General features: G+C 44.6%; 2 protein-coding genes across 8 annotated transcripts in view; one reads left to right on the top strand and one right to left on the bottom strand.

Moving 5' to 3' along the window:
• LOC139272955 (homeobox-containing protein 1-like) overlaps window positions 1-27,808 on the top strand; it is a 178,000-nt gene that overhangs the window by 38,075 nt on the left and 112,117 nt on the right. The window lies entirely within an intron of this gene.
• ints9 (integrator complex subunit 9) overlaps window positions 1-27,808 on the bottom strand; it is a 66,626-nt gene that overhangs the window by 19,696 nt on the left and 19,122 nt on the right. For both annotated transcript variants that reach the window (XM_070889122.1, XM_070889121.1), the window contains exons 2-8: window positions 27,664-27,791; window positions 23,644-23,704; window positions 20,319-20,381; window positions 16,291-16,430; window positions 13,116-13,202; window positions 6,826-6,946; window positions 5,794-5,928 (exon numbers count right to left, since the gene is read on the bottom strand). In XM_070889122.1, the coding sequence (XP_070745223.1) occupies window positions 5,794-5,928; window positions 6,826-6,946; window positions 13,116-13,202; window positions 16,291-16,430; window positions 20,319-20,381; window positions 23,644-23,704; window positions 27,664-27,791 (735 nt within the window). The remainder of the gene's footprint in view (window positions 1-5,793; window positions 5,929-6,825; window positions 6,947-13,115; window positions 13,203-16,290; window positions 16,431-20,318; window positions 20,382-23,643; window positions 23,705-27,663; window positions 27,792-27,808) is intronic.

Genomic DNA, 27,808 nt, shown 5'->3' with positions numbered 1-27,808 from the left:
CTGTAGTAACACCTCCCTGCCCCTGTACTCAAATCCCCTCGCTATGAAGGCCAACATGCCATTTGCTTTCTTAACCGCCTGCTGTACCTGCATGCCAACCTTCAATGACTGATGTACCATGACACCCAGGTCTCGTTGCACCTCCCCTTTTCCTAATCTGTCACCATTCAGATAATAGTCTGTCTCTCTGTTTTTACCACCAAAGTGGATAACCTCACATTTATCCACATTATAATTCATCTGCCATGCATTTGCCCACTCACCTAACCTATCCAAGTCACTCTGCAGCCTCATAGCATCCTCCTCGCAGCTCACACTGCCACCCAATTTAGTGTCATCCGCAAATTTGGAGATACTACATTTAATCCCCTCGTCTAAATCATTAATGTACAATGTAAACAGCTGGGGCCCCAGCACAGAACCTTGCGGTACCCCACTAGTCACTGCCTGCCATTCTGAAAAGTACCCATTTACTCCTACTCTTTGCTTCCTGTCTGACAACCAGTTCTCAATCCACGTCAGCACACTACCCCCAATCCCATGTGCTTTAACTTTGCACATTAATCTCTTGTGTTGGACCTTGTCGAAAGCCTTCTGAAAGTCCAAATATACCACATCAACTGGTTCTCCCTTGTCCACTTTACTGGAAACATCCTCAAAAAATTCCAGAAGATTTGTCAAGCATGATTTCCCTTTCACAAATCCATGCTGACTTGGACCCATCATGTCACCTTTTTCCAAATGCGCTGCTATGACATCCTTAATAATTGATTCCATCATTTTACCCACTACTGAGGTCAGGCTGACCGGTCTATAATTCCCTGTTTTCTCTCTCCCTCCTTTTTTAAAAAGTGGGGTTACATTGGCTATCCTCCACTCGATAGGAACTGATCCAGAGTCAATGGAATGTTGGAAAATGACTGTCAATGCACTAAATATATTCAAAAGGGAGTTAGATGAAGTCCTTGCTACTAGGGGGATGAAGGTAGAGAGGAAAAGCAGGCGGGGTGGCGTTGCTGGTCAAAGAGGAAATTAATGCAAAAGTAAGGAGGGACATTAGCCTGGATGATGTGGAATCGGTATGGGTGGAGCTGCGGAATACCAAAGGGCAGAAAACGCTAGTGGGAGTTGTGCAGACCACCAAACAGTAGTAGTGAGGTTGGGGACAGCATCAAACAAGAAATAAGGGATGTGTGAATAAAGGTACAGCAGTTATCATGGGCGACTTTAATCTACATATTGATTGGGCTAACCAAACTGGTAGTAATGCGGTGGAGGAGGATTTCCTGGAGTGTATTAGGGATGGTTTTCTAGACCAATATGTCGAGAAACCAACTAGAGAGCTGGCCATCCTAGACTGGGTGATGTGTAATGAGAAGGGACTAATTAGCATGCTTGTTGTGCGAGGCCCCTTGGGGAAGAGTGACCATAACATGGTAGAATTCTTTATTAAGATGGAGAGTGACACAGTTAATTTGGAAACTAGGGTCCTGAACTTAAGGAAAGGTAACTTCGACGGTATGAGGCGTGAATTGGCTAGAATAGACTGGCAAAGGATACTTAAAGGGTTGACAGTGGATAAGCAATGGCAAACATTTAAAGATTACATGGATGAACTTCAGCAATTGTACATCCCTGTCTGGAGTAAAAATAAAACTGGGAAGGTGGCTCAACCATGGCTAACAAGGCAAATTAAGGATAGTGTTAAAACCAAGGAAGAGGCACATAAATTGGCTAGAAAAAGTAACAAACCTGAGGACTGGGAGAAATTTAGAATTCAACAGAGGCGGACTAAGGGTTTAATTAAAAGGGGGAAAATAGAGTACGAGAGGAAGCTTGCAGGGAATATAAAACTGACTGCAAAAGCTTCTATAAATATGTGAAGAGTAAAAGATTAGTGAAGACAAACATAGGTCCCTTGCAGTCGGATTCAGGTGAATTTATAATGGGGAACAAAGAAATGGCAGACCAATTGAACAAATACTTCGGTTCTGTCTTCACGAAGGAAGACACAAATAACCTTCCGAATGTACTAGGGGATAGTGGGTGTAGTGAGAAGGAGGAACTGAAGGATATTCTTATTGGGCAGGAAATTGTGTTAGGGAAATTGATGGGATTGAAGGCCGATAAATCCCCGGGGCCTGATAGTCTGCATCCCAGAGTACTTAAGGAAGTGGCCCTAGAAATAGTGGATGCATTGGTCATCATTTTCCAACAGTCTATCGACTCTGGATCAGTTCCTATGGACTGGAGTGTAGCTAATGTAACACCACTTTTTAAAAAAGAAGGGAGAGAGAAAATGGGTAATTCTCGACCGGTTAGCCTGACATCAGTAGTGGGGAAAATGTGGAATCAATCATTTAGGATGAAATAGCAGCGCATTTGGAAAGCAGTGACAGGATCGGTCCAAGTCAGCATGGATTTATAAAAGGGAAATCATGCCTGACGAATCTTCTGGAATTTTTTGAGGATGTAACTAGCAGAGTGGACAAGGGAGAACCAGTGGATGTGGTGTATTTGGACTTTCAAAAGGCTTTTGACAAGGTCCTGCGCAAGAGATTGCTGTGCAAAATCAAAGCACATGGTATTGGGGGTAATGTACTGACGTGGATAGAGAATTGGTTGGCAGACAGGAAGCAGAGAATCGGGATAAACGGGTCCTTTTCAGAATGGCAGGCAGTGACTAGTGGAGTACCGCAGGGCTCAGTGCTGGGACCCCAGCACTTTGCAGTATACATTAATGATTTAGACGAGGGGATTAAATGTAGTATCTCCAAATTTGCGGATGACACTAAGTTGGGTGGCAGTGTGAGCTGCGAGGAAGATGCTATGAGGCTGCAGAGTGACTTGGATAGGTTAGGGGAGTGGGCAAATGCATGGCAGATGAAGAATAATGTGGATAAATGTGAGGTTATCCACTTTGGTGGTAAAAACAGAGACACAGACCATTATCTGAATGGTGACAGATTAGGAAAAGGGGAGGTGCAACGAGACCTGGGTGTCATGGTACATCAGTCATTGAAGGTTGGCATGCAGGTACAGCAGGCGGTTAAGAAAGCAAATGGCATGTTGGCCTTCATAGCGAGGGGATTTGAGTACAGGGGCAGGGAGGTGTTACTACAGTTGTATAGGGCCTTGGTGAGGCCACTAACACCTGGAGTATTGTGTACAGATTTGGTCTCCTAACTTGAGGAAGGACATTCTTGCTATTGAGGGAGTGCAGCGAAGGTTCACCAGACTGATTCCTGGGATGGCGGGACTGACATATCAAGAAAGACTGGATCAACTGGGCTTGTATTCACTGGAGTTCAGAATAATGAGAGGGGATCTCATAGAAATGTTTAAAATTCTGATGGGTTTAGACAGGTTAGATGCAGGAAGAATGTTCCCAATGTTGGGGAAGTCCAGAACCAGGGGTCCCAGTCTAAGAATAAGGGTTAAGCCATTTAGGACTGAGATGAGGAGAAACTTCTTCACCCAGAGAGTGGTGAACCTGCGGAATTCTCTACCACAGAAAGTTGTTGAGGCCAATTCACTAAATATATACAAAAAGGAGTTTGATGTAGTCCTCACTACTAGGGGGATCAAGAGAAAGCAGGAATGGGGTACTGAAGTTTCATGTTCAGCCATGAAGTCATTGAATGGCGGTGCAGGCTCAAAGGGCCGAATAGCCTACTCTTGCACCTATTTTCTATGTTTCTATGTTTACATTAACGATTTGGATGAAGGAATTGAGTGTAATATCTCCAAGTTTGCAGATGACACTAAACTGGATGGCGGTGTGAGCTGTGAGGGGGACGCTAAGAGGCTGCAGGGTGACTTTGACAGGTTAGGTGAGTGGGCAAATGCATGGCAGATGCAGTATAATGTGGATAAATGGGAGGTTATCCATTTTGGAGGCAAAAACATGAAGGCAGAATATTAGCTGAATGGCGGCAGATTAGAAAAAGGGGAGGTGCAACGAGACCTGGGTGTCATGGTTCATCACTCATTGAAAGTTGGCATGCAGGTACAGCAGGCGGTGAAGGCGGCAAATGGCATGTTGGCCTTCATAACTAGGAGATTTGAGTATAGGAGCAGGGAGGTCTTACTTCAATTGTACAGGGCCTTAGTGAGGCCTCACCTGGAATATTGTGTTCAGTTTTGGTCTCCTAATCTGAGGAAGGACGTTCTTGCTATTGAGGGAGTTCAGCGAAGGTTCACCAGACTGATTCCAGGGATTGCTGGACTGTCATATGAGGAGAGACTGGATCAACTGGGCCTTTATTCACTGGAGTTTAGAAGGATGAGAGGGGATCTCATAGAAACATATAAGATTCTGACGGGACTGGACAGGTTAGATGTGGGAAGAATGATCCCGATGTTGGGGAAGTCCAGAACCAGGGGACATCGTCTTAGGATAAGGGATAGGCCATTTAGGACTGAGATGAGAAGAAACTTCTTCAGAGTTGTTAATCCGTGGAATTCCCTGCCGCAGAGAGTTGTTGATGCCAGTTCATTGGATATATTCAAGAGGGAGTTAGCTATGGCCCTTACGGCTAAGGGGATCAAGGGGTATGGAGAGAAAGCAGGAAAGGGGTACTGAGGGAATGATCAGCCATGATCTTATTGAATGGCGGTGTAGGCTCGAAGGCCTGAATGGCCTACTCCTGCACCTATTTTCTCTGTTTCTATCGAAACATACAAGATTATAAGGGGGCTTGACAAGGTGGATGCAGAGAGGATGTTTCCAGTGATAGGGGAGACTAGAACTAGGGGGCATAATCTTAGAATAAGGGGCCGCCCATTTAAAGCTGAGATGAGGAGGAATTTCTTCTCTGAGGGTTGTAAATTTGTGGAATTCGCTGCCTCAGAGTTGTGGAAGCTGGGACATTGAATAAATTTAAGACAGAAATAGACAGTTTATTAAATGATAAGGAAATAAGGGGTTATGGGGAGCGGGCAGGGAAGTGGCCCTAAATCCATGATCGGATCAGCCATGATAGTATCAAATGGCGAAGCAGGCTCAAGGGGCTGTGTGGCTTACTCCTGCTCCCATTTCTTATCTTCTTATGAACCGGCTGCATTTAACTTTGAGAACCCGTGTGAATTTTAAAGTCTAAACGAAAATAATTCAACTGATTACTTGCCGACTCCCTTTGTGAATGTATCTACCTTTCTTAACATTTTCTCCTTTAAGATGCTCCTTAAAACAACAACTTGTATTTATATAGCGCCTTTAACAGTGAAACGTCCCAAGGCGCTTCACAGGAGGGTATTATGCGATTAAAAAAACCCTACATCTTTGACCAAGCTTTTGGTCATCTGTCCTGATACCTACTTCTGTGGCTTGGTGCCAAAAATGTTTTTATTGATAATGCTCTTGTTCAATGTCTTGGGACGTTTTGCTATGTTAAAGGCGCTATATAAATACAATTTGTTGTTTTCAGAGTGCCCGTTACTTCAAAGTATCTGAAATACATAAATTAAAAAAGGAGATCTGCAGATTTCAGGCTGTTTTTTCAGACCTGGACCCAGAAATTTAGGAATACCCTACAATGGGGTGGGACCCCAACTTGTGAATTGGCTGGGGACATCTCACTTATGCTAAAGGTGCGACATAAATGTACGTTGGTGTTTTTCAGGGCACTGCACTTATGGTGAGGCTGAGGGAACAGGAAGGGGTGGGCGGTATATACAAGCTGGCTGAAGGATGCCGCTGTTGTTCCACCTTATTGAACTCAAGTTAACTGTACTACGGGCTGAAAGAGTATTGACTGCAGCTTACATTCACGCATTCAGTTTTTAAGTTACCTGTGGATGAGTGGTGAGCAGCGAGGACCCAGACACGTAGGCCACTTTCTCATAGTGCGACTGGATGATCCAATTAGAGCTGCCCAGGCAGTAGCCCGAGCTGAGCGGAGTGATCTGTACTGCACCAAAGAGCTCCTGATATTCCACAGAAAAATAAAGAATTCAACTAACAGCATTTTAAAAAGTTATTTTTAAAAAGTAATCTATTCCCGTTCCTAAATTTCTCTCTTACACCTGCCCCCGTCCCACTTTCTGAAAGTAATGACCAGTTACCCTGTGAACCAAGACAGGCTATTCCACCATGGGATCTTCACAGATGTCCTCATCTGAAGTCCACATACACACACTTTCCAGCAGACCTCATTGGATAGTGATCAGCAACTAGAACTTGTCTGATTTGCTTCTCCTTCCCTCGTGTCGGGATACGGAGGCCAATTGTATTCTGGCAGTGATCACTTAACTCGGCACAGATCAGAAATTATACCTTGTGCCCCTCATTCCTATTCAGAATATCAATTAAAATGTATTTTTTTGCTATACTTGAAATCAATTGAAAGTTGATTTAGATAGTCTCCTGCAGATATATAAACATCTTGCATCTGCACGCACTTCCTGTCATCTCTTCCCATTATAAATTTCTATATCCACATTGATACTGGAAACTGTCGTGGAAGTGCTGCAGCAACGTCATTGGTGGGATGGTGTAATTGCAGCGTCACAAGTTTACACATGCAGTGCACATTATAAATGTTGACATGGGAATTTACAATGCAAATATAAAAAAATAAAGGACAGAATGAATATCTTACACACACACACACACACGTCTGTCACTCACGAAGTAGAACTAATAGAAAAAACAAAAAAAGCTACAAATACTGGAAATCAAAAATCAAAAGCAAAATCCTGAGTTGAAGGGTCTCACCTAAAATGTTAACCCAACTTTTCTCTTTCAACTGCTGACAACTTTGCTCTGCATTCTCGACGTTTTGCTTCCCTCACTCAGGAAGTTCAGGATAAACAAGTACTTACTATTTTCTGAGAGTATCCTACGAGCTGAACCTTACTTAGGGCCAAATTGACTTCCGGCATTGTGTAACAACGTTTCCATGTCAAAACCTCCACAGCATCCTTTAGAGGTGCAGGTAAGTGCCTGGAAACAGGAGCAGGATAATACTTAGAGGGATAATAACAATCGGGAATTCAGGAGAAACTTCTTAACCAAGAGTGTGGAACTCGCTACCACAGGGACCAGTTGGGGCGAATAGCATAGATACTTTTAAAGGGAAGCTAGATTACCAAATGAAGGAGAAAGGAACAGAAAGAGATGTTGATGGGGTTAGATGAAGAGGGGTGGGAGGAGGCTCGTGTAGAGCATAAACACTGAACGGCCTGTTTCTGTGCAGTACATACTTTGTAAGGACAAGGTACACTTATGTGCGCATATACTGGATATACTCAGTTAAAGCTAGTTCGTCCCACGATTAGGGAGTGAGGTGGTCAGTGGGAAGTGCGGGGACAAGTAGAAGAACCAGAAATGCTCAAAAAGGCTTTGATGCAGGACCTCAGCTTAGGACAAGCTGCATACTGTCAGCCTATAGTGCTAATGATTTTTCACATCTCACACTGACATAGGCACTTACTAAACAACCTTTCGACTCGGAACTCCTTCATGACAAACGGGCTAAAGGTGGGCAGAGGAAACGTTACAAGGACACCCTCAAAGCTTCCCGGAAACTGCAACATCCCTACCTACATCTGGGAGTCCCTGGCCAAAAGATCACCCCAAGTGGAGGAAGTGCATCTGGGAGGGCGCTGAGCAACTCGCGTTTCATCGCCGAGAGCATGCAGAAATCAAGCGCAGGCAGCGGAAAGAGCGTGCGGCAAACCTGTCCTACCCACCCTTTCCCTCAACGACTATCTGTCCCACCTGTGACAGTGATCGTGGCTCTTGTATTGGACTGTTCAGCCACCTAAGGACTCATTTTAAGAGTGGAAGCAAGTCTTCCTAGATACCGAGGGACTGCCTATGATGATAAATACAGTCGGCCTATCGTGCTAATGATTTTTCACAATTTTGGCAATGCATCCCACAACTGTAAATACACATAAAAAGCAAATCTAAGTTATGGGAGCAGGAGCAAGCCATTTGGCCCCTCGAACCTGCTCCACCATTCAAGAAGATCATGGCTGATCTGATCCTGGACTCAGCTCCACTTCCCTGCCCGCTCCCCATAACCCTTTACTCCCTTATCGCTCAAATATTTGACTTAAATATATTCAATGACCCACAGCTCTCTGGGGCAGAGAATTCCATAGATTTACAACCCTCAGAGAAGAAATTTCTCCTCAATTCAGTTTTAAATGGGCGGCCCCTTATTTCAGGACTATGTACAAACCGGACGGTCTGCACCTGGGCAGGACCGGAACCAATGTCCTAGGGGGAGTGTTTGCTAGTGCTGTTGGGGAGGAGTTAAACTAATATGGCAGGGGGATGGGAACCAATGCAGGGAGACAGAGGGAAACAAAAAGGAGACAAAAGCAAAAGACAGAAAGGAGATGAGTAAAAGTGGAGGGCAGAGAAACCCAAGGCAAGAAACAAAAAGGGCCACTGAATATAAAGGGGCTGCAGGAGGGGTCAAAACTAAAAATCATGGTTTAAAAACTAGGATGAAAACACTCTATCTAAATGCACGAAGCATTCGAAATAAAGTAAATGAGTTGACGGCACAAATGATTATAAAAGGTTATGATTTGGTGGCCATTACAGAAACATGGTTGCAGGGTGGCCAAGACTGGGAATTAAACATACAGGGGTATCTGACGATTCAGAAAGATAGACAAGAAGGGAAAGGAGGTGGGGTAGCTCTGTTAATAAAGGATGATATCAGGGCAGATGTGAGGGATGATATTGGCTCCAATGAACAAAATGTTGAATCATTGTGGGTGGAGATTAGAGATAGTAAGGGGAAAAAGTCACTGGTGGGCGTAGTTTATAGGCCCCCAAATAATAACTTCACGGTGGGGCGGGCAATAATCAAGGGAATAATGGAGGCATGTGAAAAAGGAACGGCAGTAGTCATGGGGGATTTTAACCTACATATCGATTGGTCAAAATCAAATCGCACGGGGTAGCCTGGAGGAGGAATTCATAGAATGCATACGGGATTGTTTCTTAGAACAGTATGCAACAGAACCTACAAGGGAGCAAGCCATCTTAGATCTGGTCCTGTGTAATGAGACAGGAAAAATAAAAGATCTCAGAGTAAAAAATCCTCTCGGAATGAGTGATCACAATATGGTTGAATTTGTAATACAGATTGAGGGTGAGGAAGTTGTATCAGAAACGAGCGTACTATGCTTAAACAAAGGGGACTACAGTGGGATGAGGGCAGAGTTGGCTAAAGTAGACTGGAAACACAGACTAAACGGTGGCACAATTGAGGAACAGTGGAGGACTTTTAAGGAGCTCTTGCATAGTGCGCAACAAAAATATATTCCAGTGAAAAAGGGTGGCAAGAGAAGGGATAACCAGCTGTGGATAACCAAGGAAATAAAGGAGAGTATCAAATCAAAGACCAATGCGTATAAGGTGGCCAAGGTTAGTGGGAAACGAGAGGATTGGGAAAATTTTAAGCAACAGCAAAGAATGATTAAAAAAGCAATAAAGAAAGGGAAGATAGATTACGAAGGTAAACTTGCGCAAAACATAAAAACAGATAGTAAAAGCTTTTATCGATATATAAAATGGAAAAGAGTGACTAAAGTAAATGTTGGTCCCTTAGAAGATGAGAAGGGGGATTTAATAATGGGAAATGTGGAAATGGCTGAGACCTTAAACAATTATTTTGCTTCGGTCTTCACAGTGGAAGACACAAAAACCATGCCAAAAATTGCAGGCCACAGGAATGTGGGAAGGGAGGACCTTGAGACAATCACTATCACTAGTGGGGGTAGTGCTGGACAGGCTAATGGGACTGAAGGTAAACAAGTCCCCTGGTCCTGATGAAATGCATCCCAGGGTATTAAAAGAGATGGCGGAAGTTATAGCAGATGCATTCATTATAATCTACCAAAATTCTCTGGACTCTGGGGAGGTACCAGCGGATTGGAAAGCAGCTAATGTAACGCCTCTGTTTAAAAAAGGGGGCAGACAAAAGGCAGGTAACTATAGGCTGGTTAGTTTAACATCTGTAGTGGGGAAAATGCTTGAAACTATCATTAAGGAAGAAATAGCGGGACATCGAGATAGGAATAGTGCAATCAAGCAGACGCAGCATGGATTCATGAAGGGGAAATCATGTTTAACTAATTTACTGGAATTCTTTGAGGATATAACGAGCATGGTGGATAGAGGTGTACCGATGGATGTGGTGTATTTAGATTTCCGAAAGGCATTCGATAAGGTGCCACACAAAAGGTTACTGCAGAAGATAGAGGTACGCGGCGTCAGAGGAAATGTATTAGCATGGATCGAGAATTGGCTGGCGAACAGAAAGCAGAGAGTCGGGATAAATGGGTCCTTTTCGGGTTGGAAATCGGTGGTTAGTGGTGTGCCACAGGGAGCGGTTCTGGGACCACAACTGTTTACAATATACATAGATGACCTGGAAGAGGGGACAGAGTGTAGTGCAACAAAATTACAAAATTTGCAGACGGCACTAAGATTAGTGGGAAAGCGGGTTGTGTAGAGGACTCAGAGAGGCTGCAAGGAGATTTGGATAGGTTAAGCGAATGGGCTAAGGTTTGGCAGATGGAATACAATGTCGGAAAGTGTGAGGTCATCCACCTTGAGGAAAAAAAAACAGTAAAAGAGAATATTATTTGAATGGGGAGAAATTACAACATGCTGAGGTGCAGAGGGACCTGGGGGTCCTTGTACATGAATTCCAAAAGGTTAGTTTGCAGGTGCAGCAGATAATCAGGAAGGCAAATGGAATGTTGGCCTTCATTGCGAGAGGGATGGAGTACAAAAGCAGGGAGGTCCTGCTGCAACTGTATAGGGTATTGGTAAGGCCGCACCTGGAGTACTGCGTGCAGTTTTGGTCACCTTACTTAAGGAAGGATATACTAGCTTTGGAAGGGGTACAGAGACGATTCACTAGGCTGATTCCGGAGATGAGGGGGTTACCTTATGATGATAGATTGAGTAGACTGGGTCTTTACCCGTTGGAGTTGAGAAGGATTGGGGTGATCTTATAGAAACATTTAAAATCATGAAAGGGATAGACAAGATCGAGGCAGAGAGGTTGTTTCCACTGGTAGGGGAGACTAGAACTAGGGGGCACAGCCTCAAAATACGGGGGAGCCAATTTAAAACCGAGTTGAGAAGGAATTTCTTCTCCCAGAGGGTTGTGAATCTGTGGAATTCTCTGCCCAAGGAAGCAGTCGAGGTTAGCTCATTGAATGTGTTCAAGTCACAGATAGATAGATTTTTAACCAATAAGGGAATTAAGGGTTACGGGGAGAGGGCGGATAAGTGGAGCTCAGTCCACGGCCAGATCAGCCATGATCTTATTGAATGGCGGAGCAGGCTCGAGGGGTTAGATGGCCTACTCCTGTTCCTAATTCTTATGTTCTTATGTCCCCTAGTTTTAGTTTCCCCTATGAGTGGAAATATTCTCTCTGCATCCACCTTGTTGAGCCCTTTCATTATCTTATAAGTTTCGATAAGATCACCTCTCATTCTTCTGAACTCCAATGTGCATAGGCCCAACCTACTCAACCGCTCATCAGTCAACCCCCTCATCTCAGGAATCAACCGAGTGAACAGCCTCCAATGCAAGTATATCCTTCCTTTTCTACAGAGACCAAAACTGTATGCAGTACTCAAGGTGTGGCCTCACCAATACCCTGTACAGTTGTTGCAGGGCTTCTCTGCTTTTATACTCTATCCCCCTTGCAATAAAGGTCAACATTCCATTTGCCTTCCTGATTACTTGCTGTACCTGCATACTAACTTCGTGTTTCATGCACAAGGACCCCCACATCTCTCTGTATTGCAGCACTTTGCAATTTTTCTCCATTTAAATTATAATTTGCTTTTCTATTTGTTCTGCTAAAGTTGATAACCTCACATTTTCCCACATAATACTCCATCTGCCAAAGTTTTGCCCACTCACTTAGCCTGTCTACATTGCTTTGTAGATTTTTGTGTGTCCTTCTCACAATTTGCTTTCCCACCCATCTTTGCATCATCAGCAAACTTGGCTACATTACACTCAGTCCCTTCATCCAAGTCATTAATATAGATTGTAAATAGTTGCGGACCCAGCACCGATCCCTGCGGCATCCCACTAGTCACTGTTTGCCAACTGGAAAATGACCCTTTTATCCCGACTCTCTGTTTTCTGTTCGTTAGCCAATCCTCTATCCATGCTAATATATTACCCACAACCCCGTGAGCTTTTATATTGTGCAGTAACCTCTTACGTGGCACCTTATCATATGCCTTCTGGAAATACAAATACACCACATCCACTGGTTCCCCCTTATCCACCCTGCTCGTTACATCCTGAAAAAACTCCAGCAAATTTGTCAAACATGATTTCCCTTTCATAAAACCATGCTGACTCTGCTTGATTGAATCCTGCTTTTCCAAATATCCCACTACTGCTTCCTTAATAATGGACTCCAGCATTTTCCCAATACAGAGCTGGAATCTCTTCACAGACGAATGGCCTTCTCAAATTGGATTTGATGCACAGCTTTTACAGCTCACTTTACAGGCCTCAACCCCTCTTTCTTAAAGGTGGTGATTCGTTGTGGGTTACAGCTTAAAAAGGTACTAGCAACTGTCTGGTTTTGGCCAAATGATTACCCTTCACATCGATTTCTGGGTTATGACTGCTGGACAACTATTCAATTTCGCATGAAATAGCAACGTGGGGCAATTTTCCTGCCACATTTATAATGTTACTAACACATGGAAACCAGAGGAAATCCTTCTTCCCCCTCCCCCAACATGATAATGTATAGAAATCAGTATCTCCATTTGTGTTGGACAGTTACTCAGAATCTAATGGGGTCACTCTGTACAGTTTTGCACAGACACTTCATTACAGCAATATCAGAGTGACATTTTATTGTATCCTGCCCTCCAGGAAATTAAAAAATGGACATAGAACGCAATGCACTTGCAATAACTTAAAAGTTAAAATTAAAATAAAACAAAATTAATATCAGCAATAAAGCTGTTAAATTCATTGTACTGGTCACATAGCTCCAGAAAATCCTCAGGAAAACCTCATTAGAAATAAAAGGGAAAACAAAATAGCAAATTGCACAATCTTAGCCAGAAATAGTTCTACTCATCGCTGTACCTGAGCATTTCCCGATTCTTCCAGTAGGTGGCAGACTGTGGCTTTGGCACACGCTCCATAAAGTTCACCAGCTCCTCCATGAGAAGCCTTGTTCCAGACAACAGGAGAGAAGAAAAATATAACCATTGAAATGTCAGTGATTTAAATATAATGGAAATTATACAAAGCTGTATTGGGCACAAACCAGTATGAATATATCTTCTGCGAGTTCAGGTATAGGTGTAAAAAAGGACAGATTATATGGTCATTATCTCATTGCTGTTTGTGGGAGCTTGCTGTGTGCAAATTGACTGCCGCGTTTTCTACATTACAACAGTAACTAAACTCCAAAAAGTACTTAATTAGCTGTGAAGCATTTTGGGATGTCCGGTGTTCATGAAAGAACATAAGAACATAAGAATAAGGAACAGGAGTAGACCATCTAGCCCCTCGAGCCTGCTCCGCCATTCAACAAGATCATGGCTGATCTGGTCGTGGACTCAGCTCCACTTACCCGCCCGCTCCCCATAACCCTTAATTCCCTTATTGGTTAAAAATGTATCCATCTGTGATTTGAATACATTCAATGAGCTAGCCTCAACAGCTTCTTTGGGCAGAGAATTCCACAGATTCACAACCCTCTGGGAGAAGAAATTCCTTCTCAACTCGGTTTTAAATTGGCTCCCCCGTATTTTGAGGCTGTGCCCCCTAGTTCTAGTCTCCCCTACCAGTGGAAACAACCTCTCTGCCTCTATCTTGTCTATCCCTTTCATTATTTTAAATGTTTCTATAAGATCACGCCTCATCCTTCTGAACTCCAACGAGTAAAGACCCAGTCTACTCAATCTATGATCATAAGGTAACCCCCTCATCTCCGGAATAAGCCTTGTGAATCGTCTCTGTACCCTCTCCAAAGCCAATATATCCTTCCTTAAGCAAGGTGACCAAAACTGCACGCAGTACTCCAGGTGCAGCCTCACCAATACCCTATAGAGTTGCAGCAGGACCTCCCTGCTTTTGTACTCCCTCCCTCTCGCAATGAAGGCCAACATTTCATTCGCAGTCCTGATTACCTGCTGCACCTGCAAACTAACTTTTTGGGATTCATGCACAAGGACCCCCAGGTCCCTCTGCACCTCAGCATGTTGTAATTTCTCTCCATTCAAATAATATTCCCTTTTACTGTTTTTTTTCCCCCAAGGTGGATGACCTCACACTTTCTGACATTGTATTCCATCTGCCAAACCTTAGCCCATTTGCTTAACCTATCCAAATCTCCTTGCAGCCACTCTGTGTCCTCTACACAACCCGCTTTCCCACTAATCTTTGTGTCATCTGCAACTTTTGTTACACTACACTCTGTTCCCTCTTCCAGGTCATCTATGTATATTGTAAACAGTTGTGGTCCCAGCACCGATCCCTGTGGCACACCACTAACCACTGATTTCCAACCCGAAAAGGGCCCATTTATCCCAACTCTCTGCTTTCTGTTCGCCAGCCAATTCTCGATCCATGCTAATACATTTCCTCTGACTCCGCATAGCTCTATCTTCTGCAGTAACCTTTTGTGTGGCACCTTATTGAATGCCTTTTGGAAATCTAAATACACCACATCCATCGGTACACCTCTATCTAACATGCTCGTTATATCCTCAAAGAATTCCAGTAAATTAGTTAAACATGATTTCCCCTTCATGAATCCATGCTGCGTCTGCTTGATTGCACTATTCCTATCTAGATGTCCTGCTATTTCTTTCTTAATGATAGTTTCAAGCATTTTCCCCACTACAGATGTTAAACTAACCGGCCTATAGTTACCTGCCTTTTGTCTGCCCCCTTTTTTTTTTTTTTTTTAAACAGAGGCGTTACATTAGCTGCTTTCTAATCCGTTGGTACCTCCCCAGAGTCCAGAGAATTTTAGGTAGATTATAACGAATGCATCTGCTATAACTTCCGCCATCTCTTTTAATACCCTGGGATGCATTTCATCAGGACCAGGGGACTTGTCTACCTTCAGTCCCATTAGCCTGTCCAGCACTACCCCCACTAGTGATGGTGATTGTCTCAAGGTCCTCCCTTCCCACATTCCTGTGACCAGCAATTTTTGGCACGGTTTTTGTATCTTCCACTGTGAAGACCGAAGCAAAATAATTGTTTAAGGTCTCAGCCATTTCCACATTTCCCATTATTAAATCCCCCTTCTCATCTTCTAAGGGACCAACATATACTTTAGTCACTCTTTTCTGTTTTATATATCTGTAAAAGCTATCTGTTTTTATGTTTTGCGCAAGTTTACCTTCGTAATCTATCTTTCCTTTCTTTATTGCTTTTTTAGTCATTCTTTGCTGTTGTTTAAAATTTTCCCAATCTTCTAGTTTCCCACTAACCTTGGCCACCTTATACGCGTTGGTCTTTAATTTGACACTCTCCTTTATTTCCTTGTTATCCACGGCTGGTTATCCCTTCTCTTACCGCCCTTCTTTTTCACTGGAATAGATTTTTGTTGCGCACTATGCAAGAGCTCCTTAAAAGTCCTCCACTGTTCCTCAATTGTGCCACCGTTTAGTCTGTGTTTCCAGTCTACTTTAGCCAACTCTGCCCTCATCCCACTGTAGTCCCCTTTGTTTAAGCATAGTACGTTTGTTTCTGACACAACTTCCTCACCCTCAATCTGTATTACAAATTCAACCATACTGTGATCACTCATTCCGAGAGGATCTTTTACAAGGAGATTGTTTATTTTTCCTGTCTCATTACACAGGACCAGATCTAAGATAGCTTGCTCCCTTGTAGATTCTGTAACATACTGTTCTAAGAAACAATCCCGTATGCATTCTATGAATTCCTCCTCCAGGCTACCCCGTGCGATTTGATTTGACCAATCGATATGTAGGTTAAAATCCCCCATGACTACTGCCGTTCCTTTTTCACATGCCTCCATTATTCCCTTGATTATTGCCCGCACTATATAAATGCAAGTCTTTACTTTGTTGTTTCTGTGTGCCTGCTGGCCTTCAGAGGAAGGTTAAGCTGGCCCAACAGACGGCACTGGAATGGCCCCTTTGAGAAAGTTACCAGTGGGCAAATGGTATTCCAGCAAGCGGCAACATCTTCAGGGGAGAGGGGGGAGTGTAGAAAATGAACTGGCTCAGGCAAGAGGAAAAGAGAGAATATACATAACAGCTGAAGTGCTTACCTTCCGATCTGCATTGTGGGTTCTGTGGCATATACTGTCCCAGTGAAGCCAGTGTGTTCGGTGATGTACGGCAATGCCATCATGCAGTGATAATTTGAGATCAGGATCACATCTACAGTGGAGAGGTCCAGCAACTCTGTCTGCAATAGAGGTTGCAAAGCTTTTTAAGAGAAATGCAGCTACAAAGTGCACTGCAAAGGATACTGTACTATTTCCTCACTGTGCTAAAGGGAAGGAGCTTTTAAGGGATAGCACTCACCCAATGTTTGTGCATAAAAATGTGTGTTATATTTCCATAAGGAAAAGATCGCAACAGGGCCCCACCATCAGATTCTCCTCGCTCTTGGTCACGCTGGTGGCATGATTGACAATGAACCTCGCGCTTTTCAGAACAGCTCCAGCCATTTTCCTCATAGTCCCAACACCAGACTGGCCGGATGCCGATCCACAGCTACCGGAACCAAGGAAAACGTGCTATGGGAAAAGCAGGCAACCACTGAATGGCAGCCTAGAGAAACTGTCACTGCTAGAGAAGCCGGTCTGAAAGGGGGTCCACCAATGTTCCCTTTATGCTGTGCGGACACGCAGCCGTCTGGAGGTCCCGCGCAGCTGGCTCACCAGCTTTACAATGGAAAAAAAATTGTGCAACGCAGTCTGTTAAAGGGGCCGTGCACCCCAAAAAAAGTTAAAGGGAATATTAGGGTCCACTACTTTATTGCTCGAGGCACCAATATGAATGGGAGTCCACTGCTTTACTACAGATAACAGTGAATGAGTGTCCATTTGCTTTATGGCTAGAGGTACTAGTATCAATGGGAGTCCGTTGCTTTACTACCGGAGATATCAGTGAATAGGTGTCCAATGCTTTACTGAAAATACCAGTGTGAATGAGAGTACACTGATTTAGTGCTGGAGGTACCAGTATGAATGGAAATCTAATGCTTCACAACTGATGACATCAGGCTACTGCTCTCTCTCAGGTCAGGACCAGAACCAATGTCCTAGGGGGAGTGTTTGCTAGTGCTGTTGGGGAGGAGTTAAACTAACATGGCAGGGGGATGGGAACCTTTTGCAGGGAGAGAGAGGGAAATAAAATGGAGGCAGAAGCAAAAGATAGAAAGGAGAATAGTAAAAGTGGAGGGCAGAAAAACCCAAGGCAAAAAACAAAAAGGGCCACATTACAGCAAAATTCTAAAGGCGCAAAGTGTGTTAAAAAGACAAGCCTGAAGGCTCTGTGCCCCAATGCGAGGAGTATTCGGACTAACGTGGACGAATTAACTGCACAGACAGCAGTTAACGGATATAATGTAATTGGCATCACGGAGACATGGCTCCAGGGTGACCAAGGCTGGGAACTCAACATCCAGGGGTATTCAACATTCAGGAAGGATAGGCAGAGAGGAAACGGAGGCAGGGTGGCATTGCTGGTTAAAGAAGAAATTAATGTAATAGTAAGGAGGGACATTAGCCTGGATGATGTGGAATCGGTATGGGTGGAGCTGCAGAATTCCAAAGGGCAGAAAACGTTCGTGGGAGTTGTGTACAGACCACCAAACAGTCGTAGTGAGGTTGGGGACAGTATCAAACAAGAAATAAGGGATGTGTGCAATAAAGGTGCAGCAGTTATCATGGGCGACTTTAATCTACATATTGATTGGGCTAACCAAACTGGAAGCAATGCGGTGGAGGAGGATTTCCTGGAATGTATTAGGGATGGTTTTCTAGACCAATATGTCGAGAAACCAACTAGAGAGCTAGCCATCCTAGACTGGGTGATGTGTAATTAGAAGGGACTAATTAACAATCTTTTTTTGCGAGGCCCCTTGGGGCAGAGTGACCATAATATGGTAGAATTCTTTATTAAGATGGAAAGTGACACAGTTAATTCGGAAACTAGGGTCCTGAACTTAAGGAAACGGAACTTCGACGGTATGAGGCATGAATTGGCTAGAATAGACTGGCAAAGGATACTTAAAGGATTGACGGTGGATAAGCAATGGCAAACATTTAAAGATCACATGGATGAACTTCAGCAATTGTACATCCCTGTCTGGAGAAATTTTAAATTCAACAGAGGAGGACTAAGGGTTTAATTAAGAGGGGGAAAAGAGAGTACGAGAGGAAGCTTGCAGGGAACGTAAAAACTGACTGCAAAAGCTTCTATAAATATGTGAAGAGAAAAAGATTAGTGAAGACAAACGTAGGTCCCTTGCAGTCGGATTCAGGTGAATTTATAATGGGGAACAAAGAAATGGCAGACCAATTGAACAAATACTTCGGTTCTGTCTTCACGAAGGAAGACACAAATAACCTTCCGAATGTACTAGGGCACAGTGGGTCTAGCAAGGAGGAACTGAAGGATATCCTTATTAGGCAGGAAATTGTGTTAGGAAAATTGATGGGATTGAAGGCCAATAAATCCCCGGGGCCTGATAGTCTGCATCTCAGAGTACTTAAAGAAGTGGCCCTAGAAATAGTGGATACATTGGTGATCATTTTCCAACAGTCTATCGACTCTGGATCAGTTCCTATGGACTGGAGAGTAGCTAACGTAAAACCACTTTTTAAAAAAAGGAGGGAGAGAAAATGGGTAATTATAGACCGGTTAGCCCGACATCAGTAGTGGGGAAAATGTTGGAATCAATCATTAAGTATGAAATGGCAGCGCATTTGGAAAGCAGTGACAGGATCGGTCCATGTCAGCATGGATTTATGAAAGGGAAATCATGCTTGACAAATCTTCTGGAATTTTTTGAGGATGTAACTAGCAGAGTGGACAAGGGAGAACCAGTGGATGTGGTGTATTTGGACTTTCAAAAGGCTTTTGACAAGGTCCCGCACAAGAAATTGGTGTGCAAAATCAAAGCGAATGGTATTGGGGGTAATGTACTTACGTGGATAAAGAACTGGTTGGCAGACAGGAAGCAGAGAGTCGGGATAAACGGGTCCTTTTCAGAATGGCAGGCGGTGACTAGTGGAGTGCCGCAGGGCTCAGTGCTGGGACCCCAGCTCTTTACAATATACATTAACGATTTAGATGAAGGAATTGAGTGTAATATCTCCAAGTTTGAGGATGACACTAAACTGGGTGGTGGTGTGAGCTGTGAGGAGGATGCTAATAGGCTGCAGGGTGACTTGGACAAGTTAGGTGAGTGGGCAAATGCATGACAGATGCAGTATAATGTGGATAAATGTGAGGTTATCCATTTTGGGGGCAAAAACACGAAGGCAGAATATTATCTGAATGGCGGCAGATTAGGAAAAGGGGAGTGCAACGAGACCTGGGTGTCATGGTTCATCAGTCACTGAAAGTGGGCATGCAGGTACAGCAGGCGGTGAAGAAGGCAAATGGCATGTTGGCCTTCATAGCTCGGGGATGTGAGTATAGGAGCAGGGAGGTCTTACTGCAGTTGTACAGGGCCTTAGTGAGGCCTCAACTGGAATATTGTGTTCAGTTTTGGTCTCCTAATCAGAGGAAGGACATTCTTGCTATTGAGGGAGTGCAGCGAAGGTTCACCAGACTGATTCCAGGGATGACTGGACTGACATACGAGGAGAAACTGGATCAACTGAGCCTTTATTCACTGGAGTTTAGAAGGATGAGGGGGGGATCTCATAGAAACGTATAAGATTCTGACGGGACTGGAAAGATTAGATGCGGAACGAATGTTCCCGATGTTGGGGAAGTCCAGAACCAGGGGACATAGTCTTAGGATAAGGGGCAGGCCATTTAGGACTGAGATGAGGAGAAACGTCTTCACTCAGAAAGTCGTTAACCTGTGGAATACCCTGCCGCAGAGTTGTTGATGCCAGTTCATTGGATATATTCAAGAGGGGGTTAGATATGGCCCTTACGGCTAAGGGGATCAAATGGTATGGAGAGAAAGCAGGCAAGGGGTACTGAGGGAATGATCAGCCATGATCTTATTGAATGGCGGTGCAGGCTCGAAGGGCCGAATGGCCTACTCCTGCACCTATTTTCGATGTTTCTATATCACCTATTCCTACACAATGTAATTTTTTTTTACCTCAGGTAGGCAGAATTCTGGTAAAGAGTCAACGAACACACGCCCAGCACAATCTTTCAGCTCCTACAAAGGAAACAGTATATTAGCGCTGGTAAAATTATATGCAAGATATTACAAGCAAGGTAACCGTTATCGTGTGAGTATCTAATCTTTTCTCAAAGAGCGAGGCGAAATGTGTGCCATTTTCAGTGTTTTATCAGAAATTTTAATACAGAAAGAGGCTATTCCGTTTACTTTGCTTATGCTAGCTGCACATCAGAGCACACGATCATAGAAATGATTTATGAAAGATTCTTTGTTCAATGGCATCCCCTGTCCACCTCGCATGGTCACCATGGGAATATCCCAAGGTTCCATCCTTGATGTCCTCCTTTGCCTTGTTTACATGACGTCAGTCAGTGATGTCACCATGGGGATGGAGTCACCCCCTTATGCACGCTGCCAACACTCCACACTACACCTGGTCGAATGTGGTCAGTGCTGGGGATGTTGGCCTAATCGAGAACACTGACGTTGATGCGTCTGTCCTCCCAGGAGATTTGCAGGATCTTGCGGATACATCGCTGGTGGTATTTCTCCAGCAATTTGAGGTGTCTACTGTATATGGTCCACGTCTTTGAGCCATACAGAGGGCGGCTATCACTACAGCCCTGTAGACCATAAGCTTGGTGCCAGATTTGAGGGCCTGATCTTCGAACACACTCTTCCTCAGGCAGCCAAAGGCTGCACTGGCGCACTGGAGGCAGTGTTGAACCTAGTCATTGATGTCTGACCTTGCTAATAATAGACTCCCGAGGTATGGAAAGTGGTCCAACGTTGTCCAAAGCCGCGCCATGGAACTTGATAACCAGGCGGCAGTGCTGTGTGGCGGGTGCAGGCTGTCGGAGGACCTTTGTCTTACGGATGTTTGGTGTAAGGCCCATGCTTTCGTACGCCTCAGTGAAGATGTTGACGATGACTTGGAGTTCAGCCTCTGAATGTGCGCAGACGAATGTGTGTAGCTCGACGACAGAGGATGGCGTGGTCTTGGATCTGGCCTGGAGGCGATGTAGGTTGAACAGATGCCCAGTGGTTCTATCGTTTAGTGTCAGTCCAACAGGGAGCTTGTTGAGTGTGAGGTGGAGCATTGCAGCGAGGAAGATCGAGAAGAGGACCTGAGAACTCACTTTTAGAGTGGAAGCAAGTCTTCCTCGGTTTCGAGGGACTGCCTATGATGACGACACTCCACCTCTCTGCGCTCCCCTTGACTCCACAATGACCATTGTGCTGTCCGACAAGGATCAGCAAGAACTGTCCCCAATGCATCAAGAGCAAAGTCATCCTATATGTGTCTCCTGTCAAAAGCCAAGAATCCCTGATCTCAGCAGGGGGAGTTAATGGAAAGCAACAGGTGCATTCCAGGCACGTCCATGGGGAAGGGGGATGGAGGAGAAATAAATATGGAAAGCTGGCCTTTATAATGCCACAATGTACTTGCTACTGTCTGCCTGCAGAGAACGCACAGGCGGAAGTGCCAGGCATAATGTGGGAAGGGAGGACCTTGACACAATCACTATCACCAGGGGGGTAGTGCTGGACAGGCTAATGGATCTCAAGGTAGACAGGTCCCCTGGTCCTGATGAAATGCATCCCAGGGTATTAAAAGAGATGGCGGAAGTTATAGCAGATGCATTCGTTATAATCTACCAAAATTCTCTGGACTCTGGGGAGGTACCATCGGATTGGAAAGCAGCTAATGTAACGCCTCTGTTTAAAAAAGGGGGCAGACAAAAGGCAGGTAACTATAGGCCGGTTAGTTTAACATCTGTAGTGGGGAAAATGCTTGAAGCTATCATTAAGGAAGAAATAGCGGGACATCTAGATAGGAATAATGCAATCAAGTAGAAGCAACATGGATTCATGAAGGGGAAATCATGTTTAACTAATTTACTGGAATTCTTTGAGGATATAACGGGCATGGTGGATAGAGGTGTACCGATGGATGTGGTGTATTTAGATTTCCAAAAGGCATTCGATAAGGTGCCACACTGCAGAGTCAGAGGAAATGTATTAGCATGGATAGAGAATTGGCTGGCGAACAGAAAGCAGAGAGTTGGGATAAATGGGCCCTTTTCGGGTTGGAAATCGGTGGTTAGTGGTGTGCCACAGGGATCGGTGCTGGGACCACAACTGTTTACAATATACATAGATGACCTGGAAGAGGGGACAGAGTGCAGTGTAACAAAATTTGCAGATGACACAAAGATTAGTGGGAAAGCGGGTTGTGTGGAGGACAGAGAGGCTGCAAAGAGATTTAGATAGGTTAAGCAAATGGGCTAAGGTTTGGCAGATGGAATACAATGTCGGAAAGTGTGAGGTCATCCACCTTGGGGGAAAAAAAACAGTAAAAGGGAATATCATTTGAATGGGGAGAAATTACAACATGCTGAGATGCAGAGGGACCTGGGGGTCCTTGTGCATGAATCCCAAAAGTTAGTTTGCAGGTGCAGCAGGTAATCAGGAAGGCGAATGGAATGTTGGCCTTCATTGCGAGAGGAATGGAGTACAAAAGCAGGGAGGTCCTGCTGCAACTGTACAGGGTATTGGTGAGCCCGCACCTGGAGTACTGCGTGCAGTTTTGGTCACCTTACTTAAGGAAGGATATACTGGCTTTGGAGGGGGTACAGAGACGATTCACTAGGCTGATTCCGGAGATGATGGATTGAGTAGACTGGGTCTTTACTTGTTGGAGTTCAGAAGGATGAGGGTGATCTTATAGAAACATTTAAAATCATGAAAGGGATAGACAAGATAGAGGCAGAGAGGTTGTTACCACTGGTCGGGGAGACTAGAACTAGGGGGCACAGCCTCAAAATACAGGGGAGCCAATTTAAAACAGAGTTGAGAAGGAATTTCTTCTCCCAGAGGGTTGTGAATCTGTGGAATTCGCTGCCCAGGGAAACAGTTGAGGCTAGCTCATTGAATGTATTCAAATCAGATAGATTTTTAACCAATAAGGGAATTAAGGATTATGGGGAGCGGGCGGGTAAGTGGAGCTGAGTCCACGGCCAGATCAGCCATGATCTTGTTGAGTGGCGGAGCAGGCTCGAGGGGCTAGATGGCCTACTCCTGTTCCTAATTCTTATGTTCATGTTCTTTATAATCTCCAGCACTTCATTAATGGAAATAATGCACATCACTGGAGGCACCAAGGAGGAGAAAGAGAGAGAAGTGATTAAAAATGAAGGTGGTCAAAAATTACTGCAATGCATTTCTGTAATTAATTATTAACCATATTCAGAAGCTTCTTTTCTCATGCTTGTACAATGCACAGCTCCTACTATACCTTTTCTAGCATGGTATTTCCATCTTTTGAAATCCAGCCTGGTAGCTTCGAAAGTCTTGGGCTTAGGGAGAAAAACAAATGTGGCTTAAAAAAAAAGTCAAAGCATTGTAATGATGTTTAAAGGCCTCTTAATGCAAGCACCACTGGTCAGAGCCTGGTATCCGTATAGCTTGGTGAGGCCTGTGGAGCAAAGTTATACTGCAGGGTGTTGAATCGCACTCTGCACAGGAATGAGAGTGCTCTGAGCATGCATCTTTGTATCCACGTGCAAATGTCTTCACCAACACATGAACACAGGTTAAAACTTCATATTAGAGTGGAGCCAACTGAATAGAGCAGTGGAAGGGCAAACGATTCACACGGCACGACAAACATGACAAATATCTACGTTCATGCGTTCCTTGCATGAACGCCTTTCACAACTTCAGGATGTCCCAAAGCGTTTTACAGCCAATTAAGTACTTTTGGAGTGTAGTCACTGTTGTAATTTGGAAGCGCGGCAGCCAACTTGCGCACAGCAAGCTCCCATAAACAGTAACGTGATAACGATCAGATAATCTGTTCTAGTGATGTTGATTGAGGAATGAATATTGGCCAGGACACTGGGGAGAACTCCCCTGCTGTTCTTTGAAATAGTGCCATTGGATCTTTTATGACTGCCTGAGGGGGCAGATGGGGTCTCGGTTTAACGTCTCTTCCGAAAGACGGCACCTCCGACAGTGCAGCACTCCCTCAGTACAGTACAGTGTGCCAGTCTAGATTTTTGTGCTCAAGTCTCTGGAATGGGAATTGAACCCACAATCTTAATTTGCTGCACAAGTGTTACAATCCTATGTAAAAAGTCAAGGACGTACTGAAAATACCGATTTCCGAACTGTAGCAAATCACTTAACATAGCCGTTAGCTCACATCCAATGTTAAAAATATTGTTTGAAACTTTTTACATCTGGTTTCATTCCGGAAAAGGGTTATACAGCAGTGGGTGAAAAGTGGGTAGATCCAACACCGCCTCCAGTGCACCAGTGCAGCCTTCAGCCACCTGAGGAAGAGTGTGTTTGAAGACCAAGCCCTCAAAACTGCCACCAAGCTCATGGTCTACAGGGCTGCAGTAATACTTGCCCTCCTGTATGGCTCAGCGACATGGACCATGTATAGTAAACACCTCAAGTCACTGGAGAAATATCACCAATGATGTCTCTGCAAGATCTTACAAATCCCCTGGGAGGATAGGCGCACTAACATCAGCGTCCTCATCCAGGCTAACATGTCCAGCATTGAAGCACTGACCACACTCAATCAGCTCCGCTGGGCAGGCCACATAGTTCGCTTGCCAGACACGAGACTCCCAAAGCAAGTGTTCTATGTGGAACTCTTTCACGGCAAACGAGCCAAAGGTGGGCAGCGGAAACGTTACACGGACACCCTCAAAGCCTCCCTGATAAAGTGCGACATCCCCACTGACACCTGGGAGTCCCTGGACAAAGACCGCCCTAAGTGGAGAAAGTGCATCCGGGAGGGCGCTGAGCACCTCGAGTCTCAACGCCAAGAGCACGCAGAAATCAAGCGCAGGCAGCGAAAAGAGTGTGCGGCAAACCAGTCCCACCCACCCCTTTCCTCAACGACTATCTGTCCCACCTGTGACAGAGTATACAGCTCTCGTATTGGGACTGTATAGCCACCAAAGAACTCACTTCAGGAGTGGAAGCAAGTCTTCCTCGATTCCGAGGGACTGCCTATGATGATGATGGAAAGCCGAAGTGGTACAAGACTATTTCCTGGATTTGGTATCACATGTGTTACCCATGTAAACACCAGGTGACTATGCACTGAAATTGCACAACTTTTGTGGCACACTTTAGCCCCTTGTCCTCCCAGCAGGCTATAATTTCAAAAGTTGTAGTTTCACATGGGGAACTTAGTGTTGAACCACCTCAGACTGAGACCCTTTCTTGTCCTGGATGAGCAACAGTGCACAGTCTACAAGATGAATGATTCCACCCTTCCCTTTGATTGTGACCAAGGTACTGACTCACGCTGGGCTACAGTTTCAGAACAGCCCTACAGTAACTTGTACAAGCAACCATCGCTCACATGGTGAGTGATAAAGAGGCCCTGTAAAAGCTTCATAGGAGGGCCATTAGAATGATCCCCGATTTAAAAGCCCTTAGTTATCACGATAGTCTGAGAGCTGGGGGTTTTGTAACTCTAGAAAAGCATAGACTTTGAGGTGATTTAGTTGAAGTATTTAAAGCAATGACAGTGTCTATGGGAGCAGACTATTTGAACTAGATAGGTTATGGAAAACAAGGGTTCATGTGTAGAAGCTATGAAAGCATAGGATTGGGTTAGATGTCAAAGAGGTGGATTCGCTGCAACAATTAAAAATAAATCTGAATGAGTTCTTTGCTGTGGCTAATATCATTGTGTACAAAGGTAGGTGGGATGCAAACTATAGACCTCATGGTCACGGTGATCTCCTGGAACCTGGTTTGACCACCTTCGGGAATTAGTGAGAAATCTTCCAGTGTTTTTCCCCCTGAATTGGACTAAGATTTGTTGACCTTTTTTGCCTCCCCCAGGAGATTATATGCTGCTGGTGGGAGGGGCTACTGAGGGGGAGGGGGGTGGGGGTCATGATACTTAGTTGTCTCATGACCAATGTTCCCGCTAATTTTTGGGGGGGGCGAGCGGCCCCTTTAATGGGCTGTGCGGCTCATTCAAATTTCCAGACAGGCTGCTCACTGTGCGGCAATGCAGCTTAAAGAGAGCATTAGTCATGACTGTTTGGCACAGGCTCGATAGACCCTCCGGTCTTTTCGTAGCCGTCGTTTTCATATGCTCCTCATACGTAAGCCTAGACAGTCAATGTCAGAAAGCTATTTGACTATGGAAGGCATGACACCGAAGCATAATCCATTTCTCACCCAAGGTCCACACAGGAAGAGTTTCCAGGTGCACGTCACTGGATATTGATTTACAGGGCTACTGGAAAATTGCAGAGATTTTCCATTATTTTTCATGTAGAAATTGCAGGCTATTGTGGATAAGTTTTGGTACTCTGTTGTTACATCAGATTGTTAAATTGTTTTACAATTGTTAATCCCACCCTCTTCAAAGCTCATGGAGTTAGCCGCCTTCCCATCTCCCATTTCGCGTACTTCTCGCCCCTGCTCATGCTGGCGTGCTTTGTGCCCTATCCCTCTCTTCATGTTGCCACTTTTAAACTCCTCCCAGTTCACACTGAAATTCTTCTCCCCATTCATGAAGCCAGTCTCGATTTTCCCCCACCACAGCTCTGATCTGATTGTGCCTCTGTTCCGGGAGGATTGAATTTTGCTGTACACAGCCGAGGAGAATTTCAGATCTCACACAGAGATCAGGGATGATTTGCACACACAGTGCAATACCACCCAAACAAAAACAAACAAACAAAACGAAAGAAAAAGCCTTTCACGACCACCGGACGTCTCAAAGCACTTTACAGCCAATGAAGTACTTTCGGAGGGTAGTCACTGTCGTAATGTCGGAAAAGCAGCAGCCAATTTGCACCCAAGCAAGCCCTCACAAACAACAATGTGATAATGTTTTTTTGTTATGTTGATTGAGAGATAAATATTGGCCAGGACACAGGGGATAACTCCCCTGCAGCAACACCAGGTAGGTGCAGGACGATATTTGCAGTGTGGTGGGTGAGAAGTGGGGCTCGAGAGGCAGGACTTTCTTACATTTTCTGATTAAAAAAGTGAAGGCCTGCAGCAGTAATGATCAGCAGTGGGAACACAGGCTGATTTTTGTTAGTCGGAGCCTGAGGAGTGGGCCCACTGATGTCAATTGTTCCATCCTTTTCATTACCCCAGTTTAGCTAAGGGGGATTTAAGCTGGGGCGCTCTTACTCTGTACGTTTCAAATATGTCACCCGGTATAAAATTGCATCATCAGTGGAACCGCGTGATTTGCATTTATAAATGTCACCTGGAAATATTAAGAAACTCAATAGGATAAGCCCTATGTACAGCTTACCTGTGGACAAGTGGCAAAGGCAGGAAGTGGAGGGCCGAGGTCATGTCCAACCCGCAGTCTAGCATGATGGTGGTGGACTTGAACTTCAGGACATTGCATGGCAATGTCGGATGACCAGACAAGCAGTACTGAGGGAGGAAACAAA

The sequence above is a fragment of the Pristiophorus japonicus genome, chromosome 9, assembly GCF_044704955.1.
Source record: "Pristiophorus japonicus isolate sPriJap1 chromosome 9, sPriJap1.hap1, whole genome shotgun sequence".
Classification (NCBI taxonomy): domain Eukaryota; kingdom Metazoa; phylum Chordata; class Chondrichthyes; family Pristiophoridae; genus Pristiophorus; species Pristiophorus japonicus.
This window is presented reverse-complemented; position numbering and strand designations above follow the sequence as displayed.